At 34.0% G+C, this 26221-nt stretch overlaps 1 protein-coding gene across 3 annotated transcripts in view; it reads right to left on the bottom strand.

Moving 5' to 3' along the window:
• Nucleotides 1-6994: 6994 nt before the first annotated feature.
• LOC127871231 (calpain-A-like) overlaps nt 6995-26221 on the bottom strand; it is an 89546-nt gene continuing 70319 nt past the window's right edge. For 2 of the 3 annotated variants that reach the window (XM_052413975.1, XM_052413976.1), the window contains 7 exons: nt 23571-23706; nt 14669-14727; nt 14074-14142; nt 13183-13261; nt 12526-12642; nt 11065-11117; nt 6995-8820 (listed from right to left, as the gene is read on the bottom strand). In XM_052413975.1, coding sequence (XP_052269935.1) covers nt 8794-8820; nt 11065-11117; nt 12526-12642; nt 13183-13261; nt 14074-14142; nt 14669-14727; nt 23571-23706 — 540 coding nt within the window. In that variant the 3' untranslated portion in view covers nt 6995-8793. Of the gene's footprint in view, nt 8821-11064; nt 11118-12525; nt 12643-13182; nt 13262-14073; nt 14143-14668; nt 14728-17315; nt 21957-23570; nt 23707-26221 lie in introns of those variants that run through there. The other variant, XM_052413977.1, reaches the window with a different exon arrangement.

Raw genomic sequence — 26221 nt, 5'->3', positions numbered from 1 at the left:
TAACTTCTATTAGAGAGTGTCATTAAACTTATATAACTGTAAAGTCTTTGCATTCTTCCTTGTGAATATTTTCCACCTTAGCTTAGGATGTTTTATGTGCGTTTTATTACGTCACGTGACCAGTACACTTGTCAACTAAATCTTTAAATCTAGACGAGACAGCAGGAACATTTCGTCCGATATTATGTTTGAACATTTTTAAATGTTTAGCAAATATTTGTGAGGGGTGGATAATTAATTTTCGGTCGACACGTTAAATGTCAATAAATATCTTATTTGCGTGTATTTTTGTATTATGAATATTGATATATTGCGCGAATTTTATGAGTATTAATATTTGTTTATAGTCGTCTAGCTTAACCAGGAAACAAACCTAAATAAAACGTCCGGCTTCTAAGATCGTTTTAATAGAGGTATTAAAAATTCATGTTAATTTAATTTTACGTTTAAAGCGAGTATGCACGATTTTGACAAATATTTATGAATTTATATAAATTGTGTAAAAAACTTATTATACATATATTTCAATATAAATTAAAATAAAAGTGAAGAAGAACATTTTTCGAAAAAGGCGAAATAAGCCAGATATTTTATTCTGAACTCGAAAATGTCTGTACAGTCGAATTCGCGAGCATGTATATCATGCATGTACGATGTGAATCTAAATTTAGTTTTACGGATCATTTTAATTTCCTGCAACGATATCTATTCATACGACACACGATCACTAACTCCGATCCTAATACAAAGAAGAATGCTTCGGTTATTGTAGGAAAATATGTACGAAATAGCTTCGTAACAATCGGCTCGGGGCGCTAATTTGTCTTTGTTGTATTTTATTGAATTCGTCTTCAATATATAATTTTTCTAGCCTATTTTGTGTTATTGTAACATATTCTTATCTATATATTACAATTAAACACATAAAAATAGTGCATACTCGCTTTAAAAAGATGTTTTAATTTATTGATATGCATTTATGGCCTTTATTCGCATTTGGTTTTTGTGTGAAATAAGGTCACAGCCAAAAGCCTTGTTGTTGAGCTAGTTCTTTAGCGACTTTAGCTAGTCTGCCTCATTAAAGATGACGCTGGTTTTCGCCAGAGGAAGCTGGTTCAATCTCCAACTGGATCTCTTTCACTTTATAAGTCGTTATCCAAGTAAACTGTTCTCTTCTGATGTGTTTTTGCAGTCTGACTTGAATTGTGATGGTATGTTACTTTTCAATTGATACTGAACTTTTTCTGAGTAAATGTGGTCCAAGTGGAACCCCGACAACGGTTTCAACTACTTCTGTGAATTTAATTGACCGTTTCAAGGCTATCACGCGAGATTTCTTCATTGGTCTTTAATGTGTGTCATGTTTGTACCCAGTGACATATTGTAGGGAAAATGGTATGTTGCCTAAGGATCAACAAGTGATGCTAAGAACGATCTCCCGCTGCAATAGGGTTTCATTTTGTTCATATTTGCAATGGCCTTTCTAAGGCGATCATCCCAGTTAAGATCATGTTATGTTTAATCAAGTGTTGAGCGAATTGTTCTGTAGTTATAGGCAATTGACCACTTCCCTAAAATAAACGACTACCTGAGGTTATCCGGAATTTCTAAGATGAGCATGTTTCGGGCGTTTTAATTTTATATGAGCCGTGCTCTGTGTAAAGGAGGTTTAGTGTATGTGCGTGAAGTGTCGTCCCATATAAGCCTGTGCAGTAAACTGGAATTTTGCTACGAAGAGAGACTTTAATTTAAATTATTTTTTTTAAAGCACAGGCTAATCTGGACGACACTTTACGCACGTGCATGTAACCCCCTTTTTCACAGTGCAGATAAACTTATCACAAATCAATATTTTAAAAGATATACATGTATTCTATAGCTGACATCATTGTGCTGTTTTTTCTGTACTGACCAGTTTAACTTAAATTACACAATGATCATGCGCCCTTACAAATGCTCAACTCGATGATTTATTTGCATGCACGCCATTGTGGCTATGAAACCACTGTTTCAAATTTTAGCTTTAAATAATGTATGTACAGCCACAATTTCGGTCAAACAAAAAACTGAAATTACGTGCATATTCACCATATAGCCCTGTATTCACATTAATTGTAAAATCAAAGTAGCCACATTACTTGTTGAGTTGCTGTTTGTTCCATATCTAGGTTTTTATATCTAGATTATCCTTTGAATATTTAACTAACCTGTCCTAGCAATTTAAGATATAACAAAAGGCAATAAGATTGAGATTTGCTATTACCGTTAAATTGCATGTCGATTGTATTATTTTAAATGCACACCATATACGCTCTTTGAAAGTATTTAGACCTCAATATACATTATTTCGATCGGTTACACCCACAGATGACGACAATGCCCATGAGGCAATATAAATGTGTTTCAAGTAGGAACAAAGGTTTCTCATATTTAAGTTAGTACATTAACTGTTTGATTAACGGGCAGGTTAGTCAAACTAAGAAATTGTCTATAATGATCATGAAATTAACAATAATTACAGGACACATAAATAAATAAGGACACAAAACCATAGCAAAACAATTGACATTGCAACACGTGGTTTGAAGTGTTTTGTGATAAATATATTGTTGAAATATAAAACCGGATTCCATTCCGACTATACCGAACTCACTTGCCACTTTCTGATTCTTACATTATGTCATCAGACTGATACTAAATACTATTGTCTTTTAAGCTTTGTTTAAATAATAATGTATATCGAAACATGAATTAAATGGTCTACATGGAAGGGTTTAAATAAAAAAATGCAAACTACTTTGGTCATTAACGACCTTATATAAAGCCAAGCACACAACTGCTAAGCAGACACATTGAGGAATTATTATTGACAAATCAGGCATATTTACAGGTTGACGCCATAATGTAAATGTGCACACATGTACTTATAGGACAAAGTATATTTCAATGCTCGTTTGTCAGGTACCGCTATTCTTACATCCAGACACACACAAAAGGTATCACATAGGCAACATACAATCATCTAGCCTAGGTTTTATTATTAAATTTAGTTTGATTGTTTGTTTAAAACTCCACATGACTTTGCCAATATGTAGTTTATATTGTCACTAATGCAAACTAAAGGCCGATCGCCATGGCATTGTTTCTGAGGTGTCCGCCTATCGATCAGGAGGTCATGGGTTTGATCCAGAATGTGAGAGCGTTACTCAGATCTCCCCCATAGACATCAAGAACTGGTGCTTGACCCATGCAACGAAATCGACAAAGTTACAAATAGGCACTAGGCTTTCTATGCAATCGAGTTAAAATAAATAGGTTTACACTAAACAAAAGGCAGAGTATATAAGTTACAAATTAGTTCTGCTAAACTTTCTGCTTTTATAACTTGAGGCATATCGCCAACAATCCTAGCCATCCAGCCACAGCCATTATCTTTAGCCCTATAAATAAAATCAATGTAGTTTTTAAGGATCAGATTTAATAATGCTATAGTTAATGTCGATGTCATGACGTAAATGATAATGTTTTTTTTTATCAAAACATGATCATTGTATGTTCTACTCGGTGAAGATATGAGTCCCATAATTTCCTACCTGATGCCAAATATCGGAAACGAAAAACTCCACGGTAGCTTTCTTTGTTGTAGGACTGAGTGGGGAAAATAACATTGTTCAGAAGGTCTGGATAGCAGGCTACAGAAGCAACCGCTGCCAAAAAACAGCGATCAGCTAAAATAATAGCAAAATCCGTTCACACACCGTCTTTTCGTTTGTTCTTTTTCATTCGACAAAACGAAACACATAAATCAACACATAATTTATCGTATTCCGATTTACAAAACAAATTCAAAATACGGAAAATCAAACTGACTTCAAGTCAGAATTGTTTGTTACAAACATAAAAAGACAACATATCATACTTATTTTCTATTAATATTTCGTTTCAATCTAAATACTACGAAAATCAACGTCTGACAATTGAAATTAAGTTTGCTTACTCCCGTTAACCATTTACGCTTTGATACAACTGTGTACGCGTGATGCAGCAGTCTTGTGATAAAGCTTTTGAATGGCTTTTCGTTCACATTTCTCTCCCGTATGAACGAAAATGCATCTCAACAATGTTTTATTTTTGCTATCATTTTTATTGAACTAAAAATATGCATTCGTCGCTTAAAAACGCCGTCATAGTACGAGTTATCATTGTACAAAACGACCTAAATTATTCATTTTGTCGCGGTCTTGCTTCCATCATCTGGAGTCCTATGCTGCAGCTCTATAGCCGGAGGTCTATAATCACATTATTGCAGATCCGATGTCATAGCTTATACATGTAGTGCATATTGGTGTTTATAGTTTTTAAGGTAAGAGTTTGATATTTTTATTATAATTACTTCACTGTTTAAAACCAACTTAATGTATCCTTTGCTAATCATAAAGTCATGTAGCGTCGGATAAATGATACGTTCACATTGTTTGTATTGTGTTAATAAATGCCATGGTCCTATACTTACGGCCCAACACGAGGGCCATACGTTACGCTTTACATAAGGTTTTAAATCATACTATCGCATGTGCATGGACTATTATATTATCTATTAATCTCGGGAAGATTGCTATAAACGAGTGATGAAAGTAAATGTATTTTTGTTAAATTGTAATAACACTTTATGCGCGTTCAAAAATATGTGTTCACATAAGTTTGTCACAAATGCCACGCTTAGAAAAAGATACACGTTAGTGTAACCTGTGAATAATTGTTAATACATATTTTCCTAGACACCATGCAAAAACGGTGCGCATGTTACACGAATGTTCTATTTATTCATTTGATTGCTCTTTAAAAATATTTTGCAAATAAACAACAATTTGGAGTATCTATTTTTTATTGTTCAAGGCGAGTTTAAACCAAATAACAGTGTGTAAAAGGTAATGCCCAATTCGTATCAAAAGGAGAAATGTCCTCAAAAAGGTAAATAATGAGTTATTTCCCCCTAACAGTTGCGTAAATCGTTTTCGGTTGTTTCAACGCAAACGGTAAACAGGAAAAAACACTTCATTCCAATTTTTTAGCATTAAGATTCGATATCTTTAGATTGAAACAAAATATATGGAAATAAGTTTCTTATTCGTTTTATCATTTTACCATGTTAAACGCTTCAAAGAAAACACAATGTATTCAATTCGAATGTTCGTGAACAGCACCGTAATACCAACATTTCATTTTTTGATAGTGAAATGTAACAGGTTCGCATTAAACATAAATGAAATAAAATGCATATTTGACTATCTGTTAATGAAACCACGAAATAAGGCCTGTATTAAATTATGGTAACAATCAAAATTTAATTTATATCTAAATAAAAAAATCGGTGTCTTTTTTAAAAATAACACAATAAAACAAAGATCTAAACATTTTTAATAAACAAAAAACCCATCATGATATGGATATGTCATTTGCATTTAATAAAAATATTTTCAAAATTATATATGAATAGCCACCGGGTTCACTGTCAAGCGGTTGAATACAATTTCAAAATCAATATGAAATAAATGCTCATTTTTACAACGGATGTATAAGAAACGTTTCTGATAGTCAGTCTGCCGTTAACTCAATTATTTTGATTACGCCATTTCTCTCTAAAGTATTTATGATTGTATTAACGTTTTACAAAGCAGTTTAGTTTAGTGTGCGGCTTTAATAATTTATATTATAGAAAAGAGCATAATACATCATTACAAATATAGAATTTCCCTCACGTAATCCGCTATAATTGCGATCTGCTTGTCGGAGTTTTCTAATCACTAGACCACGTGACTATGTGGGCGAAGCGGTCGATAATTTGGCGACTGGTCAATTGCGATCTGTTTGTCGGAGTTTTCTAATCACTAGACCACGTGACTATGTGGGCGGAGCGATCGATAATTTGGCGACTGGTCGATTGAGAGAATAGTGTTTTGTATTTATTTGGTTTATGCTTATTGAGTAACCTTCTATCCTTTATTCGTGGAAGACCCAAAAGGATACAATCAGAAATCACTCTTCCTTCTTTAGAATTTAATTTTAGAGAATTGAATGCTCGTGTATCGAAAAACTGTTCTATAAATGTAAATAAGCGAACGCTCGTTTTCATTTTCATTTGTGATGCTTGTTCCCGCTCCTACACGATGGTATTGTATACCGCTCTAAAAGTATGATCCAAGTTTTGCGATGAGTGGAACGTTTGGACAAAAACGTATTTGAGGACGACATGGTGGTGCTTCTATTTTGTATGCATATGCGAAAATCATTCGGTTACAAGAACATAGCTGGAAATTGCTTTATTATACGAAATGAATGTGAAAATAATTGATGCATTCAAGGTAGTCAACTATATAATGGGTAGTCGTGGAAAAAAATGATTGTTGCATTCAATTTTGTCTTATGTAAGGTCGGCAGTCGTGGAAAATAATGGATTCATTCAAAGAAGTCTAATACACGGAGGGCAGACGTGAGAAACAAATTGATGCGTTCAATGTAGTCAAATATGGTGGATTGTCGTGGGGAAATGATTGATTGATTCAAGGTATTTTTTAATATGGTGTGCAGTCGTAGGAAAATGGATCATTTGGTTTCAGGTAGTCTAAAATATGGTGGGGAGTGGTGGGATAAACGATTAGATACATTCAAAGGTGTATTATACATGTGGGGAAATGATCGATTCATTTAAGATAGTAAAATACATAACGGGTAGTCATGGGGAAAATGATCGATTCATTCAATGCATTCTTATACATGATGGACAAACGTGGCAAAATTGATTGATGCATTCATTAGTCTTAAACATGGTGGGCAGACGTAGTAAACGTCGCACACGTATTAATTCAATGTAGTCTAATTCATGGTGGGCAGTATTGAGAAAAATGATCGATACATTCAAGGTAGTCCAATACATGTTTTTGTCCTGTTTGGGTATATATTTCACGGTAAATGATAACACGAGATACAAAACAAAATGGGTATAATATATTTATTAAACTGTAAAATCTAAATTTGCGATAATTACAATAATATTAAGTGCAAATGAAGGATACATTTAACGGCAGGAACACAAGCACCGTTTGAAAAGAACTCTCAGAAAAACATTTACATAGAGCATTTATGACCCGAATATTTGTAACACTGTTTTGCCATCGACAGTAAATGGGGCAAGATCCAGAATACAACACAACAGAAACGAATTCAGATTAAAAATCAAATTAAATTTACCTTAAAAATACATTGCATTGGTGGCACGATTATCAAGCCTAAATAATGTTTGACAATTTATCAAAACAATTGCAATAGGCACTTAAAAGTGGACAAAAAGTTAGTGAAACGATTGTAATCACAAAATGCCAATAACAAGTAAAGTGCAGTCATTTATTCCATAAATGCAATATTGAATACAATATGAATGTCATTGAGCAAAATAGTTCCAATATGAGGCTTATGTACTGTGTGGAAGACAAAATAGTCCAAGTTTCAGTTGTTAATGGTTACTTCATAAACACATCTGTTGATAGTTACTGTGACAGTTATATATAAGTTGTATATGTCATGAAAAATTAAACGAAATTAGAAATGTTAACGCTGATCCATCTCATTATTGTCTGGGAAACCAGGAACAATTTTCTGGCAAAGAGCAGAGTATGTCAAACTATTGCACAAAATTGTTTAAATATAAAAAAAATTAAATATAAAAATGTTCCATTCAAACACTTTGAACTACATAAGCATGAACGTTGTCATATAAATGTTAACAAGCTAGGTAAGGTAAAGGCCATCAAGTTAATAATGCTTTGAGGTAGATAGCAACAATGCATGGATTGAGATAGATAGCAACAATGCAGCATGGATTGAGCCAAGGTGTCACAACACTTTTGACATTTTCTTATCAAGCTACATACTTTAAAAGGTAAGTTCACTGCTTTTAAACTTGTCCTGTGGTATTTGATACAAATGTGTTTTACTATATTATCATCTTGTACCTATTTCAGTAGTTATCACACGTATTACCCCTTTCCCGCTCAAAAGTAAAGTAAAAATCGCTATATGCAACCAGTATAACACCAGAACGGTGTGAGAGTTACTCACATTCTGTTCAAGTTTAATGCTTTTTGCAACTCATTAGTACCTAAGGGTTGGCAAATTAAGCCTTTAAAACTTGTATATAGTAACAAAGGTCTTTAATTTAATATGACTACAAAAGCGTCAAAAGGGGTATTTAAGTGTTAAACAATTACTTAAAACGCAAATTGAGATTCCAAAATGAGAACTGAACAAGAAAGACACTACAGTTGGTCAGCAACATGACTTAAAGGTGTTTGAAATGTAAACAAAGACTTTGTTAAAAAAAAAAAAAATCTCGATTTTAAATGTAAATAGAGACTTTGTAACAAAAAATAAGAAGGACACAAGTTACAAAAAGATCAACAGGAACACAAGTTAAGACATATTAAGAGTATAAACTTGTATAAATACAACTAAGACTTCACAAATATTCTAGAATTGAACTGGGAAAACAAGCTACAACATCAAAAGCTATTATGGGTGTTATATAAATACAAAAATGCATTAGAAACAAATAAAATAAACACTGTAATATCTCTGTAATAGTACTATATATTAATATACTTTTTATAAAATCAATATAAAGTCATATGCAGTGTAGACTATTGCTGCACAGACAACTCTTCTGTCAGATCTACAATGTATATAACAAAACTGATGATAGGCAACTTCTGCACACTTTTTCCCCACTTGACTGCCTCCTTACGAGTACATGGTAGTCTGAATGAACTGAAAGTAAAACAATACATTTTGGCATCACTCTGAGATACAGGACTTAAAATATGTGCAAAAGTGTCGAGCCTGATTAGCCTGGGAGGTGCGCAGTTTCCATAAACCTTTGAATATTGGATGAATTTTAAATAGTTGTATTAAAATGTTTGAAGAGTTTGAACACTGGATTTGTGAATGCTGGATGCTTGAATACTGGATGTTTTAATAGTGGCTGTTTAAATTCTGGATGTGAGAATAGTTTGAATATTGGATGTTTGAATACTGGATATTTGAATACTGGATGTTTTAATATTGGATGTTAAAATTCTGGATGTTTGACTAGTGTAACAAGAGCACCGCATAACGGGTGCCAACGCTCGGCTGCAGGTGCATTTAAAAACAAGATGTGTTTGTGAAACACAATGTCCCCCTATATGACGTTTGGCCTTGAAGGATGACCTTGACCTTGATCCTTCACCACTCAAAATGTGCAGCTCCATGAGATACACATGCATTTCAAATATAAAATTGCTAGCTTCAATATTGCAGAAGTGACATTACATGAGCAATTTTGACCCATATATTTGACCTTGAAGGATGACCTTGACCTTTCACCACTCAAAATGTGCAGCTCCATGAGATACACATGCATTCTAAATATCAAGTTGCTATCTTCAATATTGCAAAAGTATTCATAAAAAAGCGATTTGAGCCTCATATATTTGACCTCTGACCTTGAAGAATGACATTGACATGACCTTTCACCACTCAAAATGTGCAGCTCCATTAGATACACATGCATGCCAAATATCAAGTTTCTATCTTCAATATTGCAAAAGTATTCATAAAATAAGCTATTTGGGCCACGTATATTTGACCTCTGACCTTGAAGGATGGCCTTGACCTTGACCTTTCACCACTCAAAATGTGCAGCTCCATGAGATACACATGCATGCCAAATATCAAGTTGCTATCTTCAATATTGCAAAAGTATTCATAAAATGAGCGATTTTGGCCACATATATTTGACCTCTGACCTTGAAGGATGACCTTGACCTTGACCTTTCGCCACTCAAAATGTGCAGCTTCATGAGATACACATGCATGCCAAATATCAAGTTGCTATGTTCAATATAGCAAAAGTTATTGCAAAATGTTAAAGTTGGCGCAAACAGACCAACCAACAGACCAACCAACAGACCAACCAACCAACAGACAGGGCAAAAACAATATGTCCCCCACTACTATAGTGGGGGACATAAAAATGAAAGCTTGTCAGAATTTATTGATTTATTAATTTTTTTAGAGATCACAGTGACCTTGACCTTTGACCTTACTGACCCCTAAAAATGGGTGTGGCGTGTAGATCTCGTCAAGGTGCATCAACATATGAAGTTTCAAAGTTGTAGGTGGAAGTACTTTGATTTTATAGCAAAATGTCAAAGTTTTAGCACGACACCAGCAGACGGCGGACAACACGACAAGACATGACGAGCTGGCTATGACAATACCTCAGGTTTTCTCCGAAAACAGCCGAGCTAAAAACTGGATGTGAGAATATTTTGAATATTGGATGTTTTAATACTGGACATTTGAATACTGGATGCTTGAGTACTGGATATTTGAAAACCTTTTGTTTGAATATGAATGCTTGAATACTGGATTCTTGAATACTGGATGTTTGAGTACTGGATGCTTAAATACTGGATGTTGAATACTAGATGTTTCAACCTTGGTCAGTGATTTGGAAGTTTTACCTACATATTTTTTTGAACTTTTGACATTATAATGCGACATAAAAATGTACTCTTTAAGTGTTGCTTTAATTTTAATTTAACCACCTAAATTTGTGTGAATGTTTTCTCCTGTCCTGAGTTTTGCTGAACACATTCATATCAATCGTCAACTTAGACATGCAGGCTTATAACAATACACTTATCTAAGTTTGATGCAAGCCAAGCAATAAAAAAAATAATTATAAAGTTCTTCAAATGCAGTTCACTGGTGAATTTTAGACGCATAAATGACCAAAATTGACAAAATAAGAGGACAAGTTTAAGAAATATCGGATAATATAGGCAATATAGGGAGGCTCTATAAATCATAGGATTTCTATCAAAAATATAGGAAATATATGTAAATAAAGGAATCGGTTGACAGTCCGCTGTAAGAAAACCCTAAAGCATAAGCAAGACCCATTATTCTAGGTAAGATAGATGTTTGGGCTAGAATTCCAAAAGGTGGAAACTATCATTCACTTACGTTATCAATGTCGTAGGAAGCCACACCTTTGTTGTCATGGCCCTTGAATGAAGCTGAAATGAGACAAAACATGTTGGTTTTCACCATAGGATGAAGCTGACAGGAGGGGAAAACATGTGGGTTTGTATTGCCCATGAATGAAGAAGAAATGAGAGGTAAACAAGTAGGGTTGTTATTGCCATTCAATGAAACTTGGAATTAACATTGTATCAGTCTGCAAAATATTATTTTGAGAGACAAAATAATTGTACATGTGCAAAGCTCCTACAATATATGATTAACAAAATATGTCTTCAACATAACTTTGTAAAGGCTAAACCTGGTCACTAGCCAGAATTATACTGGCCAACACATAAGGTACATTTAAAATCGTGACAAAGAGTAGCCATAGCATTAAAAGATGTGGCAAATCTAAAAGTTATGAACATGATGTGGGTCCATGTCTAATATTTGTTTTATGAATAAACATTTTAAATCTCTAATATCAGCAGAAAACAAGACGTGTCAACAAGGCACTGATGCCCCCACATTCCACTTTTGTTGTCTAATAAATGCCTTTTATGGCAAAATGTTAATTTTATGAATTTATATAAAATGTGTAAAAAACTTATACAATGCGAAATAAGCCAGATATTTAATTCTGACATCATAAATGTCTGTACAGTCAAATTCGCTGGCATGTATATCATGCATGTACAATATGAATCTAAATTTAGTTTTAGTGCCGATTGGTTCATACGACACAATTTTGTTTTACGGTTCATGGTAATTTCCTGCAACGATATCTATTCATACACTAGTCTGGATTACCTGACCCTTTGCATACACACATTATGTGGTCTCCTTATTTTGGTAGTTAATGGCAAGTAACAGTCTGGTGAAGTGGTTTTATGGCCAAATTTGAACTTAGTGTAACCTTGACCTTTAAGGTAGGAATGCAAATATTACAGGATACACATCTTCTGACATTGGTTATTGTAAAATCCATCAGTATACAGCAAATTTAAGGCTGAGACAGGGATTTTCAAGCAGATTTATTGCAAAATTTGAAAATTCACCTCTAAGTGCGACCTAGGCCTATGAAGTAGGGAGGCATCATGTTGTCTTAGGAAAGTTAATATTGGTGGCAAGTTATCTTAAATTCCATCAATATCTGACTAAATTTCGCTGGAACAGGAACTTTGGGACAGTCATATGACACTAAGAACCGTGGACAGTGCTATATGCTGCATTCTTAATAATTTAATCATTAAATTGATGTTACAACATATTTTTGTGATAATTGTGACAATTTTTATTTAGCATTATATTTCACTTTACAATGTAAGATATGCACCTTTTATTGTGATACAAAAACAGTGATCTATAACTAATCTCCTTATAACTAACAGACTAATTAAGAGTTCAGAGATCAGACCATGATTAACAAAGTGAACTCTTCAACAGTAGAGTGTAACCAACCAATCATGGTCTTGAGCCTGATGGCACACAGCACAAAGTCATCAAACTCGATCTCTCCCTTCTTGTTGCTGAACCTCAGGATGATGGCAGAGAGGGCCCGGTTACTCAGACGGAAACCTGCAAGCATGAACAGAGTGTTTCAATGCTTCTAACAAGTAAAGATATAAATGTAAACTAACTGAATAAAAATGTAAGCCTTGATAACAAATGAATTGGCATATGAAAAGACTGAAGTCAATTAACACCATCAGACACTTGTCTGTTTCTGATATGCAATGTCTTAATTTCAAATGGCAACTGGTCAAATAATAAAAGCAAAACAAATGGGCAATGATTGCTAAGATTCAACAACAACTGCTACTGTTTTGGTGCTAAAAAAAAACTGCAAATGCAATTTTGTCAGAAGGATATTGAAGTACATGTATACTGAAAGTACACCATTGTCACTTTTCAACAGGGTATTATATTTTCAGTATACTTAAACAAACTTTTTGTTTACAAAGTGGATGGTCCCATAAGAGACATACATTTTACTTGAATTTATTTTGAAATTCAGTCAGAAGCCTCTAAAAATAGATTTCTATAAAGCCAATTAAGAGACCATGTATGAACCCTGGTGGCTATGTTATTAAACAAATCCAAATATTCACTACTTACCGCTGGCATGGAAGGCATTTCTCATTTCATATGAGCTCAGCAGCCCACTGTTGTCCTTGTCAAACTCCTTGAACACAGTCTGAAACAGGGAAACACCTTAATATGTATAGCAGGTCCCTTAACACATTTGACAAGTTCTTACGTATCTTTTACAGGTTCCTTAATAAGGTTCCTTATTATGTATAACAGGTTCCTTATTACAGGTTAATTAACATGTAAAACAGTTCCCTAAACATGTATAACAGGTTAACTAATATGTATAACAGGCCCTTAACAAGGACATGGTCTGTTCGGCAGGCTCTTACATAATTATGTACCATTGGTTCTTGACAGTGTGCATCAACATTGGAAATTTTAACACCAGTAATTTGAAAAACAAATGATGGACACAGTTACTTAAGTGAAGCAAGAATCCCTGGTTTGCGATTTGCAAGATCACTTTTTTTATTGTTATAAGATCATAGTAGTTGTTTTCCGCATAATTTTTACATGGAGTAAAGAAGTCAAAAAGGGACAAGTGCAACCGCTGCTTGAAGTCCACTGTCATTTCATTAACTTGCGTATCCAAGTGACATCATCTTCATTCCATACCTTCCCTAGGACATTTGAGGCTCACTCAGGGGGAAAAGGAGCTTAATTCATGTGAGTAAATTGTCGTTCAATATTAGCCTGTGCAATCTAATGCGTAAAGTGTCGTTCAAGATTAGCATGTGCAATCTGATGACACTTTCCACATAGACTTAATTTTTGCTCACAAAAGACTTCCTATTATCAAGTATACCATAAAAGCCAATTGTGCTGTCCCTGATTAGCCAGGCTAATCTGGGATGACACTTTACGCACATGCATTTAGCCCTGTTTTCCCACAGCCCAGCTCATATACAACATTACCTTCCACTTCCTGAGGTCCTGCCATAGCACCTTGAACTCCTCAAAGCCCAGTTTACCAGAGAGGTCACCCTGACAGCTGGGTCAAGGACACAATTTTCTAGCTAATTATTTACATTGTTCTGTTTAGATTGAAATTCTTTAACTTGTTTGACTCAATTGTCCATAATATTCAACACAAATAAGTAAGTGAGCCCTTTTTGACCTAAATAGAACTGTTGCAATGAATGTTAAAGTTAACAACAAAGTTTCATTCAGTGGTTTTTCATCCTTGCTATACCCTGGAGACAAAAGTCAAATTAATTGAAGCTCACAAATATTAGTTTGTTATGTTCATAATTAACAGTTGTTGTTTATTTAATTCATATAATTAAATACTTAAAAACAAACAAATAAAAATTTTAAGAATTTAGGATACATATGCTTTTAGCAATATAACCATATTTTTCACCATAAAACTTGAACAAATAAAGTTCTTAAAACTTGACCAAATAAAGTTTTTTTTATAATTTCAATTTTTTGGTACTCGTACATTTTAAAAGTAGTTTTAATGCAACTATTTTGAATAATTAATTTTAATGGAGAACACTAAGGATACGTCGTGCATAGCAACCATACTGCGGCAAACATCCAGCGAGAATCCATCGAACTTGAACTCTGTAATGGAAACATATATCATGTTGAAGCGGCTGAACATTCAAAATGCATATCAACACACACCAAAAAATGAGAAAGATTGTTACTTAATTTCAAGGTACTTATAAATTATTAACAGGCAGCATTCAAGGTCCAACTCTAACAATTACCATGTCATCAAAACAATTACAATCACAGTACCACAAAAATGCCGAACTTGTAAACATGCATATTTAGCCATATTTTGCTTTTATATAATTACATTAATTGGAAGCTGTATAAGGAATTACTGAAATTCTATAAATTATACATTTAAATTGATAGTGAGTACTTTCATAATATTTGCTGATTTCAACATTTTAACATCTATACATGATAACTTTTGGAAACAAATCAACCAATGTTGTGTTGCATTTACAGATAAATGTTGCTACTACAAAATAGCAAAGAAGCTAAGCTTTACAAATGTAAACAATTATAACAGAAGCTAAAGAATGTCTCCATTAAAAAAAACATGAGCGCAAAATGATAAAAAACTATTCCAAATAAACATTGAACAAAATAAGTTTTCTGTATAACAAAGTCCTATTACTGTTCAAAATGGGGAAACAAGTGTCAAGTGAAACATTTACATAACTAATTACTCTACATTTTCATCCTCAAAGCAAAGCACCAACAAAATAAATAGCTCTATCTACCATGCAGTCAATGGTGCCATTGTGAATATATTTCTATGAATACAATATGAGTCTTTAAACATATTATGGTTAAGTTGTATGTATTGTAAAAACAATTGTATGTTAAATTTGCCAATTTTATATTTATTTCATATAAATGTATTTTTACGTTAATAAATATGTATAGATATATTGTACCTGGCAATATAATTTCTGTATCATAATATAATATTATAATGTTATAAGCAATCATAAGTAAGCCTGAAAAACTGTGTTTATACTTATATATGAAACTTAAAAAAAATTCTATTATTTATAAAAGTTAGTACATAATATGTAATTAATGTATTACATGTATTACATATAAATGTATTTTAACAGGGCTAAATTGAGCCCACATAATTAATAAAAATATTCCAAATTGCAAACACCTGCTTGCAGAGATGGTACTTGGACAGACAAATACCCTGAAAAATAGATCTCATTTGTACTCTTGTTTTATTTGTTATTTTTTAGTAAAATAACTAACAATTGTCCATCTCAAAATTAAGGCCAAAGATTTAAGACCTTTACAAGATCAATTTCTTAGTCTGGATTCATATCCTATATGCCAATGACACTTGGCATTAAAGCAATGGTTTCCCTTTGATTTAAATTGCATTTATTTATTTTTGCTAGAATATATTTGGAAAAAAATATATAGCAATACATGAACCATGAAATAAGCTTTTCAACATTTCACTTATTAATTTACATTGAATTGTGCAATTCCAACCTAGGTCTGCAAGTAAGTTACCTTAACAAACGTGTCAGTGCAACACCTCAACAAAACTCAATTTATAGAGTGAAAAAGAGCTGCGCCATGAGCGCATGATACGCCCGTCGTTCGCCAATGAAGTAGTAAGGTAATAAATAACCCTTTGAATCATTTTTTTACTTCAGTTTATTTGTATTTGAATACATGGTTTATTTTATAAGAACATGAGCATGGAGCGCCGTCTCCTTGACATTCAACAAAGTCCCATAACTATGGAACAACAATTCAGAATTCCGTCAAAAACGAAAGGGGATCAGGTTTTATCAATATTAAGATTGTGTTGAAATTTGAAAAAAATCCATCGAAGGATATTTGAGCTACGGTAGGACATTCAATGAAATAACGAAATTTTGACGAACAAAGTCCCATAACTCTGGAACGACAATTCAGAATTCCGTCAAAAACGAAAGGGGATCAGGGTTTATCAATATTAAGATTGTGTTGAAATTTGAAAAAAATCCATCGAAGGATATTTGAGCTACAGTAGGACATTCAATGAAATCACGAAATTTTGACGAACAAAGTCCCATAACTCTGGAACAACAATTCAGAATTCCGTCAAAAACGAAAGGGGATCAGGGTTTATCAATATTAAGATTGTGTTGAAATTTGAAAAAAATCCATCGAAGGATATTTGAGCTACAGTAGGACATTCAATGAAATCACGAAATTTTGACGAACAAAGTCCCATAACTCTGGAACGACAATTCAGAATTCCGTCAAAAACGAAAGGGGATCAGGGTTTATCAATATTAAGATTGTGTTGAAATTTGAAAAAAATCCATCGAAGGATATTTGAGCTACAGTAGGACATTCAATGAAATCACGAAATTTTGACGAACAAAGTCCCATAACTCTGGAACGACAATTCAGAATTCCGTCAAAAACGAAAGGGGATCAGGGTTTATCAATATTAAGATTGTGTTAAAATTTGAAGAAAATCTGTCAAAGGATATTTGACGTAGCGTACGACATTAACAGACGGACAGACGGACGCGGGGTATACCATAATACGTCCCGTCATAGACGGGCGTATAAAAATCACAAAAAAACTTAATAATCTAGTGAAAATAAATAGATTATTTTAAATTGATTTTATAAATATTATTAGCAAAATAAGATATTAGCAAAGCAATTTCCATTTAAATGGGGTTAAACGGTCTAAATATCTACAAATACACACATTTGTACCACAATAATATCATAATTAAACAACATAATATTGGGTGTACGATATTTGATATTTCTTACCAACAACACCGGCTTCATGCAAAAAAGATTAGTCCATATTACTTGTGTACAATAACCATTTTGAATTTTACTTCAGTTCAATAATTTTTATAAAACACATTCAGTAACAAGAGGGCGATGATGGCCATGAAGCGCTCGCCTGAGTTCAAGGTACAACCATTAGTAAAGACTTGATTCGGTGACCTGGATTCAAACAAAACCTTGATATTGTCATGATAAATATTCTAACTGTGTTTCATCTGGATGGAGTCATAATCTGGAGCAGTAATTTGTTTTTCAAGATTCAACCTGGAGATCTACTTTTTTGACACACATGACCCAGATTCAAACTTGGATTAGATATTGTAAAACAAAAACATTATGATAAAGTTTCACCAAAATTGAGTCATAATCATGGCGTCTAGATAGGTAACGAGGTTCTCTCAGTTTTCTCAGAATTCTCAGTTTTCCCCAAGTCTTTGGACACACGTGACATAAAATTGAACTTGGCTGATATAAACATTCTAACCTGATTTTATCAATATTGGATGAACTTGAAATATATCACAGGCAGAGATGATGTCAACACACAAATTTGGACACAGAGGAATCCACTTTATATTCTACAGAGGACAAAAAGACAAAGGGACATACATTTGCCAAAACTGGTTGCAGCCAAAAGTCCTTCTTACAGATCATTGACAAATTTAGGTCAACATCATTAAGCCTTGTAAGTTAAAGCACGATGGGATACATAGTTAGGAATAGTTGAAAACACAGATGGGACTAAATATTTCATAGTGGAAAAACAAAGGGCCATAATTCTGCAAAAACTTAATGCAGCCTAAATTCAATCGTTTACAAGCATCAAATCAAGGTCAAACATCTGTGAAAGTGTGAGCAAAATCCATCTCTAGTTGAAGAGGTGAAAACACTAGCTTTAGCACGTACTGATGAATACACTGATGGACATGTGTAATGCCTACTGCCTTTCAATCCGTGGGGTCATCAAAATGTTACCTCAAGTGTGTAAATAAGATAACAGTTGATGACGCACACAACAAACTCCATGACGCCGGACATATAGTGATCACAAAAGCTTATCTAGCTTCGTGCTAAGGTGAGCTAAAAACTATGATAAATGACTCATACAATTCAATATAATGCTTATAATATTTTTAATAATACAGAACATTTTACAATGATATTTTATATATGACAATAAAAATTAATAAAAGAAGAATTATCAATTGCAAAAAATCAAAAATATTTTATATGGCAAAGTATTTGATTTCATATTTTAAATTTATTTTAAAAAATGAGGATTTCTATTAAATGCAGATAAATCTTTATATGGCTTAGAAGATTCAATCTGAACTGTCTATTTATAAGAAAACTATCAGTGTATTCATTAAAAACTATCAGTGTATTCATTAAAAAAAAATATCAGTGTTTTTTTTTTTGGAAAAAAAAACGTTCTCATTTTATAAATTAGCCAAGGTGAAGTAAAATGGAGCTTTATACCTGTGTGTAAAGTGAGTCCAAAATGTTGCAGTCAGCATGTAAGCTAATCAGGGAAAACACTTTCTGCATAGACTGGATTTTTGTTAAGAAGAGACTTCGATTAAATAAAAAAGTCCATATATGCGAAAAGTGTCATTCCTGATTAGCCTGCGTGAACTGTCCAGGCTTATCTGGGACGACACTTAACACACATGTTTAAAGTCCCATTTTCCCAGAGCACTACTCGTAAGTGTTCCTTTTAAATGCTTGTTAATTACATACAAAAGTTTTGCATGGTGCTGGTTAATGTAACACAAATATAATTTTAGAAAACTTATGACCTAAGCATATTAAGATCAAAACAAGAGATGTGTTTGTCAGAAACACAATGCCCCCTATTGCGCTGCTTTGAAGACATATATTTGACCTTTGACCTTGAAGGATGACCTTGACCTTTCACCACTCAAAATGTGCAGCTCCATGAGATACACATGCATGCCAAATATTAAGTTTTTATGTTTAATAATGCAAAAGTTATTGCAAAACTTTAACAAAGGTTAAAGTTTTGGAACACACGCAATGAATGAGAGACAGACAGACAGACAGACAGACAGACAGACAAACAGGCCAAAAACAATATGCCCCCAATCTTTTGATCGGGGGGCAAAAAAATATGTTGCAATTTCATTAGTCCACCATAACTTTCGCACTTAATGTATTCAGCTACTCACCTACAGTTGTACTATATACGAGTCTATGCACGTCATTCAGACTATGATATCATGTCTATACATTATATGTATGCCTCCTTACAAGCTACTCACCTTGACGGTAACCTGATTTATGGGCAAAAGCAGTACTAAACGATTGATGTCATACTAGTATCCTTGAATACATGACAGAAATACACTAAGAGCAGATGGATTATAAGGGTTCTCATGTTTTTATACATGTACTCAATAAGTCTCATCAATATAGAAGCATAACATGCTGACAACTATTTTCATAGTTTCAGTCATTTTAAAATTTAAAACAAGCAAAGAGAATAGTAAGTTCAGCATTTTAAAGTGCAGCAAAATACTTTGTTTCCATGGAAACAATATATATGACATATTAAGCATATATATCGGTCAATATAAATTGACCAGCTTTTCCGATTGTAAATGGAATTATCAAATTTTTCTTGTTCAAACTTATCAAATATCAAATAAACTTGTCAAACGTTGCTATTAAGTTATTGATCGCTCACTTAAATAACTGCATATTTCGGAAGACTATCACCATGTTAATGTTAGTAGAAATATTTAGCTCAAACCCAGGGTTCCCACTGTTGATTGCAATTGTCACCACTGGTGACAAAATCCAAGCAAAGGAGAATTTTCAAGAGAAAATGTTTTGTATGGGTACTATTTACTAACAGACAACATCTTTTCTGTTGATCAGCCTGTTTAACCATTTACCACTTAGATACGTATTTTGAAGCATTTGTTGTCCCTTAGAAAGTTAAATCTAATTGAAGACTTTTCTTTATAGATTCAAGTTTTAAATTAAAGGCTTTATTTCCAACCCTTAGATACTGATGAGCAGCAAACAGCATAAAACCTGAACAGACTGCGAGTTACTCGCAGGCTGTTATGGTTTTATGCTGTTTGCACATAGCTATTTTCACTTTGATTCTGAGTAGATGTTTAGGGATGCCACTTACAGGAGCAGATTAGGTCAGTGCAAACATGCCTATTATTGCTGCAATGAGAATGCACTACTGAAAGATTATCTATGAGGTCACAGCATCAGTTTTCCGCTTGCTTAAATTTACAATGATGCAAACACAAATGGCAATAACTTTTTTAAAGTGGCAAATTCAGTGGTGACAACTTTTTGGGGCCATTGGGAACCCTGAAACAACACTTCAGAAATCAGAGATTTTTATTCTACAGTGTCAAAGAAAGATTGTTTGCTTCCACTGAACCATGTTGGCTGCTGACCATTCACTTTTAAACATAATTTGAGCCTGACTCTGGGATTACTATGCTTAATGCATGTGCTTAAAGTGGTCATCCCAGATTAGCCTGTGAAGTCCATCTCTTGTAAACAAAACTCCAGGCTAGGTAGAAAGTGTCAGACTGTACAGGCTAATCTGGGACGACATTTAACGCATATGCATTTTTCTATCCCCAGGACAGTTTTTCTCAGAGGGGGGCCCTTCATATTTTCATAATTAACTTAATATTAGCAAACTTCACTTTAACATGTACACAAATACATTTTGAATATTTCTGACATTTAACAGCCTATAAGAGGGAAATAACTTGCAAAAAGAAACAAAAGTTGAAATGTTAATGGAAACAAGCAAATTCATTGAATTGAAATCCCCGCCAATATGCTTCTGGACACAAAAGTGTTATATTTGACACTCAAAAAAGCATTTTTTCAAGATACAAAGGGCCATAACTCCGTTATTATCCGATGGCGTACAATGCCATTTGGCGTGCATCATTCTCTTATCCATATATATACTTATACCAAGTTTCAATGAAATCCCCCAAAGCACTTCCAAGATATGCCTCCTGACACAAAAAAAGCATTTTTTCAAGATAAAAGGGCCATAACTCCATTATTAACAGATGGTTTACAATGCCATTTGGCAGGCATCATCCTCTTATCCATAAATATACTCATAACAAGTTTCAATGAAATCCGCCAAAGCACTTCCAAGATATGGCTCCGGACACAAAAGTGCCGGACAGACGGACGGACGGGAAGACGGACGGACGGATGGACAACGCCAAAACAATATCCCTCCGCCTCTGGCGGGGGATAAAAAACAATTATTTGTATGGCCTCATCAAACTCTACCTATTATATAGATGAGAAATGTTAACCTATTACATAGATGAGAGATGTTAGTAGCTATATATATATATATCTAGATATTGTGTGAAAAGAAAGAGTTTGTAGATTAATCAATGACATGTGATGTAAGTCAATGACCTGTTTATAGATATTAGTATGCTTACCCTTTGCTAAACAAAGTAAAACAATAGTAATTAACAATAAATTGTTATATTGACTTTCTAATGAACATTTCAGTGACATCAGCGTCATATACAACTGACAAGTGTTAAGTAAAATTTCAAGTTATGTTGATAATTCTAAACTATTATTAAAGTTCTAGTAAAATGTTATGCACAACTTTTTTACAGTAATGATTGCAGATATGTTTTTGGAAACATGGGGCAACGCATTCAAACACTGGAAATGCACATTTAACTTGCACACAAATACAAAACAAATTCAAACTGTTAACTGATGCACTCTGTTAATAATATTAAACATTTTTTACACAACATGGAACGTTCGTCTTTATTTTGGTCAAGTGACCTTTTCTTTGTATAATACAGAACAATAAATTTAAGACCTAGGAATTTACATGACAGCAAAAATTGTCAATCAAATCCACGTAGGTAAATGATAGTCTCACTGTGCACTATCTTACTCAAGTCCAAGTTATAACAGAACTATACTTTCACTATCCATGTATGATCTTTATTTTGAAATATGAAGTAATCTAAACAATATTAAGCATTTTGACCTTTTTATTTTACCTCTAATGACAATGGAGATGCCTCAGATCTTCATTAATTAAAACCTCATTATTTGAGCTTAATTGAAAAGCCAAAGGCTTTATACCGAGACATGCTCAAGTCTGTTTCCTTGGTAAAACGTGAGCATTGTTCTGGGGAACCTGGGCCCAATACATGTCTGTACAGTGTCATCCAAGATTTGCCTGTGCAGTCTGCGCAGGCTTATCAGGGACAACACTTTCTGCTTTTATGGAATTTTTCTTTTAAAGGTCTCTTCATAACAGAAATTCTGTGTACGTGGTGTCATCCCTGATAAGACTGTGCAGATTGCACTAGCTAATTTGGGACGACCCTTTATGCACATGCATTTCTTATTTTTTCCCATAAAGAGGCTCATTAACTGTGCTTAATCGTGTGCAGACTGCACAGGCTAATCAGAGACAACACATTCCGCCTATTCTGGATTTGTATTTAAAAGAGACCTCCTTTATAAGAACAAGCGATGTGTTTGTGAAACACTATGTCTCCATATATATATGACCTTTGACCTTGAAGGATGACCTTGACCTTGACCTTTCACCACTCAAACTGTGCAGCTCCATGACATACACATGCATGTCAAATATCAAGTTGCTAGCTTCAATATTGCAAAAGTGACATTAAATGAGCGATTTTGACCCATATATTTGACCTTTGACCTTGAAGAATGACCTTGACCTTGACCTTTCACCACTCAAAATGTGCAGTTCCATGAGATACACATGCATGCCAAATATCTAGTTGGTATCTTCAATATTGCAAAAGTTATTGCAAATGTTAAAGTTTGACCAAACAGACAGACAGACAGACCAACAGACAGACCACTATAGTGGTGGGGGACATAAAAATTCAGTAAAAGGGTAAAGTTTCATCCCTGATTAGTCTGTGCAGTCTGCACAGGGAATCTGGGATGCACAGGGAATCTGGGATGACATTTATCGCACATGCATTAGGCCCAGTTTTCCTAGAACAAGGCTCATATTACACCCCCATACACAAACAAAGCCTTCCTACCTTTAGTGAACACAGAGTTGAGGATGTCACGGAGTTCATACGCGTCAACCTCTAGGTCCTCTCCTGCGATCCTCTTGAAACTTTCCTTCAGCTCCTCTCCTTGAACCTTGTCATCTTCCGTAACAGGGGGAGCAGGCTACAAGAGCAGGAATTATGTCTCAACATATGACAGCACTGGGGAACCAGGCTACACAGTTCAGATAAAGGTCTCAACATATGACAGCACTGAGGAACCAGGCTACACAGTTCAGATAAAGGTCTCAACATATATGACAGCACTGGGGAACCAGGCTATAAAGTTCAGATAAAGGTCTCAACATAAATGACAGCACTGGGGAACCAGCCTACAAGAGCCAGAAATATGTCTCAACATATAATCGGTGCTCTGGGAAAACTGGGCTTAATATATGCATGTAAAGTTTTGTCCCAAATTAGACGGTGCAGTCCACACAGGCTAATCAGGAACAACACTTTCTTCTTGTTTAAATAGGAAGCCACTTCTTCATGAAGATCCTGTTTAATCTGAAAGTGTTGTCCCTGATTAGCTTGTGCGGACTGCACAGGCTGATCTGGGATGAAGCTTTTCATACATTCATTAAGCCTAGTTTTCAAAAAAAAAAGCTCATATGACAACACTGGGAAACCAGGTTAAAAAGACCAGAAATATATGACAACACAGGGTGCCGGACTACAAGACTCTTGAAGAGCCTGAAATATGTGTAATTACATACTTGAACTAGTGAAACCAAAAAATCCACGATTATTCCTCAATTTTGTCCAGGGCAATAATCATTTTCTATAATAACATGCATACAAATTAAGACAAAAGTAAAAAGACAGTGAAATTGTTCTTTCAGCTTTTGTCACACTTTGAAGTAACTATAAATAAACGGGTAACAGTCTATGTATAGGTACCACGTGCTTTATACCAAAAACGATTTGCACCCTTTCAATCTGATTAAACAATCTTGTAATAAACATCTGTCTTCATGTATGATCACAATTTCGTTATTAATTAATTAATGTTTCGTTGTTAATGAATGTTATAACTTATAATCACTTAATATGACAAATTTTGAACATTCCAGGATTTTAGGATATCATCCAAAATACAAAGATTTTATGATGCTTTCATATAAAGGCCATTTTTCAGGATTTTACCATAGCTAAATGCACCATGTGCTAGGGTTTGTCTGGTATAAATCATGTTACCAGGATCATAAAGAAACACCTCCTACACATTTTGTCACCCGATTTTCCAAATCAAATAGACTCTCGCTTTTCTAAAGTTTTGTCGAAAAATTACTTATCACATTGATCACAACTTTTTATTAACCATGTGAGATACACAAATTGTGAGCAAAATGGAGTGTGTGACAGTTGAAAACCGTTTAAAAAGTCCCGGAGATAATTCTGCATTTATATTACTTTCTTTTCCTTTAATATTTCATGTGACCTAAGAGCAAACACAGGTACAGAAAAAATATGTTGTAAGTTTTGTAGTCTTATTAATAATTATTCTTTGAATTGTTATTACGTCTTTGCAAAGTTGACCCAATCGTGGCAATAGGACAAATTGATAACTAAATAATCATATTATAAAAACAAGAAAATATCTTTAAAAAAGATATACGGCGTTGATTGTGGTTGGAGTTTATGGAAGGTAAAGATTTAAATGAATGAGATCAAGGATAGCTTATATCTTTTTCTGTGCAGTTTTTAGCTGCATCAAACGCAGTACGGGATGTTACGCGGAGTTTTCGCGGCTTATTTTACATTATTACATATTGCTGGTCATAAACCTATAGATACAAAACAGAAAACCAAAGTCAACCGGCCACACGCGAAGTCTCCGTACATATTTTAAATATGTATACGCGCGTTCTTCGAACAAACCTGTTTGAGTGGTTTATCGGGCATTGCTACGTGTATTTGATTCGATTATTAACAGTATCGAGAATCATCGCGCTCATACTTAATACATTAGTCAATATGCTGCAATAATACATTAGTAAATATGATGGAATAATTCTTGTTAATTAATTAAAAATAATATTTATCATGGTATTGTTAAAAACACATTAAGAATCTATTATTGACATGCCATAAAATAATATCGCTGGATATCTTCATTACACATCTTTCTGGTGGTAAAGAAAATTCCAGTTCACCTAGTTCACGCTATAGCGTTTTTATTATATAACTATTATGTTACTGACCGCGAACTCCAAACAGCACATAAGGTCTGACCTGTATATAAACTCTGACATTCAAACCGCGAACTGACCCCTTATACCTCGCGGGTTGAAATGCAATACATTAAAGTGAGGCATCGCTTCCACTGCTCTTTATACTTTTACATATAACATGTTGACAGGAATATGGAAGTCAGTACTAAATATGAGAACATGGCGTTTAAGTACACAACGTTCTCGCGTTGAAAATCCTCTGAAAATAAAAGGTGCACGCACAAACTGTATTGATGTCGAGATTGAGTATAAAACTGTTCTATCTATTAAGCCTTTTTATTAGAGATAAAACTGTTTCATGCTGAACACGCAGTAAAACAGTGTTACAAAGACGCGGACATGTTTCCAATGTTCTAGTGGTATTATCAAATCAGCCAATACAGTCAATGAAGTGTATTCATC

The sequence above is a fragment of the Dreissena polymorpha genome, chromosome 3, assembly GCF_020536995.1.
Source record: "Dreissena polymorpha isolate Duluth1 chromosome 3, UMN_Dpol_1.0, whole genome shotgun sequence".
In the NCBI taxonomy this organism is placed as follows: Eukaryota; Metazoa; Mollusca; class Bivalvia; order Myida; family Dreissenidae; genus Dreissena; species Dreissena polymorpha.
The sequence above is the reverse complement of the archived record's forward strand: the minus strand, read 5'-3'. Positions and strand labels throughout refer to the sequence as shown.